Raw genomic sequence first — 10,770 nt, 5'->3', positions numbered from 1 at the left:
TATTATAAAGAAGGTGAATTTTTTTTTTACAAGTATTTTATTAAATAAATTTACCAAAATTAAATAATAATTTTTTTTTTTTGCAATTAAGAAGGGAAGAAATAGAAAAAAAATTTTTTTTTAAATCTTCAATATGATTATTGAAAATTAAATATCTTTAAATTGTTAAACAAAAAAAAAGAGTTTATTTTTTTTACTGAAAGGAATATGCAGATCTTTATAAAAAGACAACGAGTAAAATAATTAAAGTCATAAAAAGAAGAAATAAAAATTGAAATTCATATCCATTGAAGCTGATAAATAATACAAAAAATAAAGATCAATATTCTACAATTCTAAAGTGAAGATATTAAACTCGAGATAACATTTTTTAAAAGTGAACCAAGCAAAAAAATTCAGCGTTATTTAAAAAAAATAAAATTCCTTATTTTTATGAATAAATAAATAAATAAATATTAAAAAGTTACCTAGTTTAGGTGTTCACAGTCCGAAGTATCCACCAATAGTAGTGGCAACAATAACGGCAAGAATAGCAAGGCAAATCATGATCATGATCTTCTTCTACTCGTGGCAATAACAGACATTTAAACATTGTTATTATAAATATAAACAATACATTATTACAAATGATAATCGATATAAAACGTGCCAATAATTATTGATAACATAAATTTATTGACTAATAACAGTGTGTTTTATATAAAAGATTCATTTAATTATAATTAATAGTTTTCATTTAATATTAATTGTTACAGAACGTAATGGGCTTATTGATCGCGTTCTGTAAAAATTGTCTTTTTTTTTTTTTTTTTTTTTTTCAACATATTGACACTCTGTCCACTGCTACTCTATTTTAAAGCACTTATACATAAATCTACAAATGACAGCAGCACCTGAAATAAATCACAGCAACAGCCACCGTGAAATTGAATATCAACACCTACTTCACTCGCATATACTACGTTTATTAAGTTAAGTCCGAGATGTAATATTCAACATTTACATTCGAATGTGTATATAATCTACATATCATCTATATGTGTTTGATGTATTCGACCGCTGTTAAGTAAATACAGTATATTAATTTTGATTATTATTATTATTATATATTTATGATTGACAATTCACATATTTACTAAATACACATTACATATTTTATATTAATATTTTTCTATATAAATATTAATTTGAAATTTTTTGATCATATTTTATTATAGTTTATAAATACTATTTATTTGTCTTAATCATAACAAAATTAAATGCGTAATTGTTTTAAATAATTAACATAATTTTTTTTTTTTTTTTTCAAAGATTTTTCCATAAAATTTAATTGCACATTTTTATAAAAAATAATTTTTCACAAAATAAAGCACCGTGAAATATTATTTTATATGAAATTCTGTTTCCGCTGAATCTACCTTAAATATTATATTTTGAAATCCGATTGTTATGCAAAGCCGTAAGCTTCAACGTATATTTTTATGTATAGCACACAATAGCTCAGCATTGAATTTCAAACAAATAAAAAAATTTCCAAAGCCCTGCCAATTTTATGTTTTTTTTTTTTTTAAAGATTAGCTGTTACAATTAAATTTTACAAAACAATTTTATGGTACACAGATTTTTTAACAATTAAAATAACACATCATGCATTTTGTACGTAATTAAAATTATAATAACTATCAGCGAATGTATACATAAATAATATGACGTAAACATTGAAATAAAAAATATTTAAGGCGGTAAAAAATTAAATTAAAGGACAGATAACGGTCGTTGATTAATTTCAATTAAAATAATCCATGTGGCAAATGAAGAATTTTGAATAAATTGGTAACATTTAATTTTTTAAATGTACACAGAAAAAAAAAAATATTAACTTAAATTAAGTAAATATTTTTTTCGAAATTTATTTTTTTAATTTGAGTGGAAAAAATTTTAATCTTGAATCCTTTCAAAATTATTTTTTTGGTTCAAGAATTTTTTTCTTGATTTAATTTTTTTATCAGTGCAAGTATAAAAAACATAAATTGCATTATGATTAATACAATAAATTATTAAACTCTTTTCACTTGACAACATCAATAATAATAATTATTATTCAAATAAAATATGACAATAATATAAAGTTATAATAAAGAGCACGGATAAACATAAATATCCAATGGATACTTACTGATAAATCCTCGAGGCATACAACGAAACTATGTACAAAATCTTGAAGTTCTTGAATAATATTTGCCTTGCTTCCTTGTAATAATCAAGCATTATAATCACTCATACCCTTAACTACTAAATTCAAACACGTCTTAATAAAATGTATTCCCGTACTTACTACTGTATACTGTGTACAATCGCAACTATTAAATATTTAATCAAGTAACGTTTGTTGAAATAATAATTCATTGTTTTACATATCTGTACAATGTGAATTATCTTAAATACATGTTCACTTTAATAATTTATTACATAAAACACGTAAACCAATTTTTATCAATCAATATTTTTCTATTGTGTTCTGACGCTACACACTAGTTTATATTTTATATCATTAATGCTGAAATTTATGTATTGTGTGATAATTGTTGACGTATATTAAGGATTATCTCTATTAAATTTATCATTTTATTTAATTTACTTTTATTATCGCTTTATTTCATCAAACTATTCACGCAATTATTCTTTCGTCCGTAAGTACCTATACAATAAAATTTATTTCAAATTGACTCTCTCTCTCTCTCTCTCTCTCTCTCTCTCTCTCTCTCTCTCTCTCTCTCTCTCTCTCTCTCTCTCTCTCTCTCTCTCTCTCTCTCTCTCTCTTTTGACTTAAATATTTACGAATTTATTTACATTTTAAATAAATTTCAATAAAAATTTTTTTCAATAAATAAATACAATAATGTAAATTACGTATTACATTTACCATGTGTAATTATTTTAATAATAATTTTTTCAACGAAAATGAAGATGTCAGAACGTAATCAATTTTTTTTTTTCGTGATACAAAAAGACAAATATTAAAGCCATTTATTTTATTTTATTTTTAAAGAAAGGGAAACATTCGTGATAAAAAATAGAAGAGTAGATTTACGAGGATTAGGTTGATCTCTAGCGTGTTTGCTTGTCATAACGGTCAGTTATGACAAGTTTAACTCGAAAAGAAGGACTAAACTCGAATAAAAGTACTAAATAAATCAAATAAAACAAAATATAAAGATAAAGTTGAGGAAACGTTAAATAAAGTTACGTCTAAGTGTAGAACCACCTTGTGATACATTTTAAATTACAAATAGATTGCAATTAATATCACAAGGACTGTTAAAAGTTAAATACTTAATTGGACAGACGATAACTTTGCGGTTGGAATTTATAATCAACTTTATTATTACGACATTTCATCTTCATTATCGTTCGTAGAACTTTTAACCAATAACTACTGTACCAAGCTAAAAATGTTATAATTTTATTTCTAGTTCAATTAAAATTAGAATTAAAGTTAGAATAAAAAATCATTTTATTTGAGTGGTGATCGTTTAACTGTTTTAGTGAGATTTTTTTTTGTTTTTTTTAAAGAAGGGCTTACGTTAAACTAACAACTAAAATAACAATTAAAATGATGACCGCCACTGTCAGGCAAACTATTATCAGGATCATTTTCTGTAAAAACAAAAATAAACAATAAATTTTCTAGAGTAAAAAATAATTTTGAACCACGGTCGAAAAATTCCAAACTATAAGTTTTTATCTAAATCCATAATTGTTTTAATCAGATTCAAGGGAATGTATAATTTAAATAATCAGGTTGATCTGAATACAAAAGCAATGTTGATAATTAATTCACATTTTATTGCTACGTTTCGTCGGACATTTTTAATTAAATGTAATTATCTGTGAAATTTCATACTGCGATTAATTTTTCATTGCTTCAAGTCAAATTTTGAGTTTAATATGTCACTTGATAGTTTATTATTTGTCAAAATAAATTATTCAGTGAAACTAATTCCAAATTAAATAAAGTTGAGAAGTTTTCTTTCTCGAATTAAAATAACAAGTTTATATATTGGACTTACATTAATTTTTAATATTTTAAAAAGTGGATATTTAATATTAAAAAAATAGCTATGCCGTATTTTTTCATTGAAAGTTTTTTTATAAAAATGATCAAACCGTGAAACAAAGAGTTTCACCCTGTTAAAAATCGATAGTTTTACCCTGTAATAAAACCGCGAGCAATTGATGAGTATATGTGATTGGAGTGGACAGTAAAACAGTATAATTTAAATTTCAATCTAAATTCAAATCAATAACAAAAAATCGTAATTTTCTATTCGTTATGGGACTTTGCATGAGTAAAACAATGAAAAATCGACTAGTTGAAAATATAATTTCTGTATGTAATAAAATTGCCAGTTTTATTTAAATTTTTATTTAAATAAAGTTGTCGAAAATTTATTTTTGTAGTAATTTTAAAAATTCATAAATAAACAAAATTTTAAATGCAAACTTGAAATATTGTAAATGTGAAAAATATAAAACAAAAAGTTTTATTTATTTAAACTCAATAATTAATTATTGATGATTGATTTTTCAATAAAAAATAATTATCAACTACTGCAAATTTCAATAGAAATGTTTGGAATTTTTTTAACGTGTAAAAAAAATTAAAAAATGAAATGAAAATATCCGATCACCAGTGCTAGTGTTACGAACTTCGAGAAAACTTATACTTTGAAAAAAAAAAAAAAAAAAATCAAGTAAATAAATAAAGAAAGGCTTTATTTACAGATTTTACTTAGATTAATAAATAATTAACAAACTTGTTGAATAAGGCAATCTCGATACCCGTCTGCGTCTCACTTAGACTTTGAGACATGTAATAACTGATTCTAACTAAGGATTTTCCTTATATATAATATTAGAGTTCTCGAAGCACGAAACAGTCTGTTTAAAAGCTTGTATTAGTAACTGTTTTGAATACAGAAATGTTTGGTTAATTATATTTGCTTGTTGTTAATAAGCTTGCACTAAAACGACACAAATGATACGCTTAATTATCGTGACGGTCGCAATTGTTATTACAATACAGAGTTGTTAGATGTTTATTTGAGTTATATATTAAATAAGATAGTTAGTAAGTACAGGAAATAAATCAAGCAAAGGACTCAAAGAGTCTAGTTATTTATTTTTTTTATATTTTTTATATCTCAGGAATTTAAATTGTCCGCCTCGTCCGTCTACATTTTTGTCAATAATTATAATTGTTATTCTTAGATTACTCTACTTTTTACTTTAGTATCTAGATTTATATTGATTTTTTTAATTATAATTTTTGTTAAAAATAGAGAAGGCAATTGAAGGAGACGAGGCAAACTCATGAACGATTAGACATTACACAATGGTTTAATTTAATGAATTTAGTGATAAAAGCATTAATGTAAAGTCGATATTGCAATTTGCTTATAACACTCGGCAGCTTCATTATTTGGAAAAAAAAAAAAAAAAAAAAAAAAAAAAAAAAAAAATTTTATTAATCGGTTTAATTAAATCAGTTGGATTTTAATTAGGCCCTTTTTATTCTCTTATTTAAATGATTTAATTAATTATTGTTCTACTCACGGATAAAACTCCAAAAAATTTGATAAAATTAATAAAAAAATTCTTTTTATAACAAAAAAATAATTTTATAAATTATTTCAACAGCTGATAGAATTTTCGAAACATTATTTATATATTTGCTATTTAGTTTCAGTAGCTATGTATAGATCGAAGATAACAATCAATAATAAATAACAGTAATAGACAATTATTAATTATTAATTATTTATAAATAATTAGTCTGCTCTACGATAAATTATTATGTCAGATTTCACAAACTTATAATATACTTTGGCGATTTTTTTTTAATAAGTGTTATGCTAATAAGTTTTGTTATTAGTATGTAAAATTTATATAAGTGAGGCTCAGAAAAATTATTTTCTTTCATGGTCGAAAATTTTTCTAAAAATTATTTTAATTGCTCAATTCTACACAGAATTTTATTTTCTTATTTTAATAACATATTTTTTTTTTTTTTTTAAATTTAAAATACTTGATAAATTTATAAAAAATTTAATTATCTAAGAAAAATTCTGAGTAGAAAAAAATTTAATAATTAAAATTTTAATATAAATTAAAATGCAAAAATAATCATACATTAATTAAAATTAATTCATTAAGAAAACTTATCAAAATTTCTGGTAAATGATTTTTTTTTGTGAAACTGTATTTTAATATAAAAAAAAAAATGTTTTCTATTTTTAAGACTGTAATTATACAATAATAAATAAATGTATAATTATTTAAATTGATTGTGCATTTACAGTATGGAAATATAAATTACGCGGCTAATTATTTCTACTCGATATTAAATAACTTTTTGGAATAATTGAAAAGTACACTTACTTAAATTAATAATAACTATCGTTAATTTAACACAAAATAAGTGTGAGAAAAAATTTCTAATTTTAAATCTCTTCTAAACAATTGACGGATTTATCTATAATTTTTTTGAAATCTATGCTAGAACACCGAAGGCTTGCCAATTCTAAATTTCAATTAATTAGTTTAAAAAATTTTTTTTCTATTTTTTATGTCACCGGCATCATGATTTAAATTTTAGTTATTATAATTAATATTATTATTATTATTATTATTGTTATTATTATTATTATTTTTATTAACATTATTTTGAGTTAATAATTCTTCGCATTCCATTCTCTCTTTTACTCATATCTCCACTCGGTAGCTTAAAAAATCGGAATGAACGACAGCACAATGGAGATTAGTATGGTGACGAGAATAACGACGCAGATCATAATGAAGATCATTTTCTGTGGACAAAAAGGACAAGTTATGTCGAGTGTGTTTTATGCATGGCCATTTTATGACCACACATACTAATGAACATAATTCTGTTTTAATTAATTACTCAGAAGAAAAACAAAAAACTTTAATAGTCAAAAAAATAAAAGAGAGAGAGAGAGAGAGGAATGGAACAAAATTATTTTATAAAAAATGTATATCTAAAAACGGCGTTTAAGTAATCTGTTGTTTAATTACTCATGCGTATGTTTAGAAAAACATTACTATTTTATTCCATGCTTTTGTTGTATGAGTTTATAGTTAAATATGTAGAAATATTAAGAAAGAAAAGTGTAATAAAAAGAAGGATGCACTTAATGCTTTTACTAACTAATAAATTTCACTCGAGAAAAAAAAAAAAAAAAACAGTTGCTGTAAAATGACCAAGTATTGGCGCAGCAACATACAGAAATAAATGAATTTTTTATTTTTATCAAATGTTAAATACCATTGAACATTCAAGATCATACAGTACTAAAAAAAAAATCAACAATAATAATAATAATAATAATAATAATAATAATAATTATAATAGCAGTTAAAGTACCTATTCATGCACGTATGCAAACGAAATATAGTAATGAGCGTCTAACGACACTAATGCTTGCAAGTAATATTTCTCTTGTATAACTTACTTCGTAGCAGTAACATCTTATTTCTATAGAAGCAAGACATTACATTAAGAATATCACTCTTTTTTATTGCAAATTGTTATCTTTTATTATTCGTAACTCTCAATTCAAATTTATCTACTTTTAAAATTACCGCGTTTATATTTTATTTATTTTCCTCTGTTGTTATATTTTTATTAACTAATAGCTGCGAGTACTTGAGTCTACCACAGTAAAGTTTTCTAACACACACTCGGTACAAAACAATTAAAGGGTATTGTACAACACCAGTAACATAAATAATATTTTATCGTAATTATAATTTTAAATACTTGTCAGTTGACGATATTAAAGTTCAAGTTTGATATTATAGTGTTTAGTGAATGCAAATACTTAATTATTTGTACTAGTCTAAATGTAATACAATATAAAATTTAATAAATAAAAATTTGCAAAACTAATGGTGTAAAATTGATAATTGACTTGTTTTTACAAGAGATTATATTATCTATGGTATAATATATTTTTCATTTTTATGAAACCATAAATCTTTATTACTATCTGTAATACACACCTCAGACAATAAATTTTAAATTATCTACAAGCATGGCGATGTATTTTTTAAGCGCCTTAAAAAAAAAAAAAAAAATACACTCATTAACAATAAAAACGACAAGTATTTAAAATAAAAAATAATTATTAAATATTAAAAAGATAAGAAGATAATAAAAGCTGAAAGGTTGAAGGGAATATCTGCATGAGGTTTAAAAATTCTATGACATTTAATGTCGATCAATCGTTTAACTCTTAAGAAGTAAGAGAGAAAAGCACAGCTGAGTAGCTTGAACGGGAAATAGGACAAGTGAGGGCACTATGAGATGGGAATAATCTTTAGTTTTACGATATGTGTTTACAAGACACTGTTAATGTTATAAGTTATAATATATTATACAGACATTGAACGCGGAGTAGAAGATTGCAGCAGAACGTAGTCGAGTAGTATAGAAAAATCGATCGATTCAATTATTTATACATTTATCTTAATATCGCAATATTTTTATTCTCGAGAATATTTAATGTAAACAATAAATCAGTGTCATTTAATAAATAACAGCAGTGTTTACCTTGCGCGCCTTTGACTGATATTCTTTGGCCTTCTTCAACTGACCATGAGCTTGACCAACGTGATCAACTGTTTGTGTGACGCAGTATTCAATCCGGTCCACCAACTCACCCTGCCAAAGCGCGCACAGGATCCAGGACAGGATGGATTTTTTTTTTTGTTTCGAATTGGAGGATCAATTTTGGGACGGTTCATTTTTAGTCGGAAGATCGCAGAGAACTCGACCGTCCGGTTGGGTTATTTAATTTTTGGTTTCAATAGTAGTAGCAATAGTTGCAATAGTTGCAATAGTTGCAGTAGTAGTAGTTACAATAAATAGTATAAAAAGCAACACCAACATACAACGAGTTTGTATTTGTGTTTAATGCGCGAATATCAGGGTAATTGTTGTTAAAAGGATTAGTTTGTAATAGTTAGAGTTAAAGTAAAAAAAGGTATTGGTTTTGGTAAATTGAGTAGAACAATTTAAAGGATCCCACAGTTATTAATTGCGTGAACGCACACGCACACACATACATTACACAGATATTTATAAATTAATGTACAATGTAGACGGTTTTAATTGTCAGTTTTTATAATAAAATAGTTGGTTGGTTGGTTGGTTAATATTTTTTTTACATCATGACAATATTAGCGTTTAGTTTCGTATGTTTTTTTTTTTTTTTTTTTTTGTTATTTTATATTATTTTTTGTTGCAGAGTGAAATAGAGCAGTAGTGGACAGAAACAAACAATGAGCACACTCATATTAAAAGGAAACACAGATTATTAATAAATGTTAAGATTTTATAAATATAAATACGAGTTTTTTTTTTAATTTTATATTGTATTGATTTAAAAATCGGTATTTATATTTATAAATAAATATTAGGTTTACCAAAGCATCAAACACACACGTAATGAATACAAATAATGTTACGTAAATATATATAGATAGATGTATTATTTATACATATATTTAAATGGATGGTGTTTTATTAACGCCGTTTTATTATAATTAATATATTATTTGAGGTGTCAATAGTAAAATATAGATGAAAGATAAAAAAAATAAAATGACCGGTAATGAGGGTTGATGGGAAAAGGAGAGAAGGAGGGTGTAAATTTGTGTTAGATAGTTTTTATTTGGGAAGCGATGGAATTGAGCGGGTGATTGATTGATTGATAGATGAGCGCGGGATTTTGAGAAGGACAAATGGAGATGGGTTGAGGAGGAGGAGGACAGAGGCGAAAAAAGGAAAGGAAGAAAAAAAGTGACCAATTAGATGTGGATGAACACAAAGTTTAATATTATTTTGGGGGGGACTCACCCGTCGGGCTTTGCTTTGATACTTGAGTGCTTTTTTGGTGTCCTGCGTGGCCGTCTGCACATAGTCGACCGCGTGCTCCACGTGATATTCTATGCGATCTATCATCTCGCCCTAAAAAGGCACGCGGCGCGACCCCACAGCGAAACAGATAAGAATGTTAGTTTCTGATGCTTAAATATTTTTTTTAGTTTCATGCGTGAGTTTGTTAATATTTTTTTGGTGCTTAATTATGCAGTCTGACTTTGATAAACTGTTTATTTGCGAAAGAATAATTTTTTTTTTATCAAACTCTGAATTTATGAGAATAATTGCTGTAAAATTTAGGTGAAAAATTTTTTTTTCGTAATCTGACTGCATAATTAATTTTATAGATTTAATAAAAAGGAAAAGATGTTTATGTTTTAAATCGATAATTTAAGAAAATTTTTTTGAAATTTAAAAATTAATTAACATGCAATAGAGTAATTTTTTAGTTTGAAATAAATATTATTAATTAATTTGAATTCATTGATAGATTTTTTGTTTATTAATTTATCCAGCCTTTTCAATTTTGTATTTACAGTAGAAATTTTTGCAAGTAAAAAAGTTTCAAATAGAGAAAAAAAATATTAGATAATTTGAAGTAAAATAAGCGAAATTAATTTATTATAAATTAAAAAATTAGTATGAATAAAATGAAATAAAATTAGCTTTCCCCGAAAAGAGTGGCGCCGCGCGTCCATTATACGCAATCGATACTAAATTTTCCATTGATATTCAATAAACCAAAACGAGGAATCCAATTACGGAATTATTGATAATTAATATTGATTACAAAAACAATAATT

At 24.8% G+C, this 10,770-nt stretch overlaps 1 protein-coding gene across 4 annotated transcripts in view; it reads right to left on the bottom strand.

The window, feature by feature from the left end:
- The window catches only part of Syx1a (syntaxin 1A), a 60,064-nt gene that overhangs the window by 5,859 nt on the left and 43,435 nt on the right, over positions 1-10,770 (bottom strand). The window contains exons 8-9 of one of the 4 annotated variants that reach the window (XM_074245735.1): positions 9,944-10,054; positions 468-561 (exon numbers count right to left, since the gene is read on the bottom strand). In XM_074245735.1, coding sequence (XP_074101836.1) covers positions 481-561; positions 9,944-10,054 — 192 coding nt within the window. In that variant the 3' untranslated portion in view covers positions 468-480. Of the gene's footprint in view, positions 1-467; positions 562-779; positions 3,658-6,733; positions 6,870-8,635; positions 8,747-9,943; positions 10,055-10,770 lie in introns of those variants that run through there. The other 3 variants (XM_074245737.1, XM_074245736.1, XM_074245734.1) reach the window with 3 other exon arrangements.

The sequence above is a fragment of the Cotesia typhae genome, unplaced genomic scaffold, assembly GCF_013202065.1.
Source record: "Cotesia typhae breed Kobodo isofemale line unplaced genomic scaffold, CoteBio_Ctyphae contig_48, whole genome shotgun sequence".
NCBI lineage: Eukaryota > Metazoa > Arthropoda > Insecta > Hymenoptera > Braconidae > Cotesia > Cotesia typhae.
This window is presented reverse-complemented; position numbering and strand designations above follow the sequence as displayed.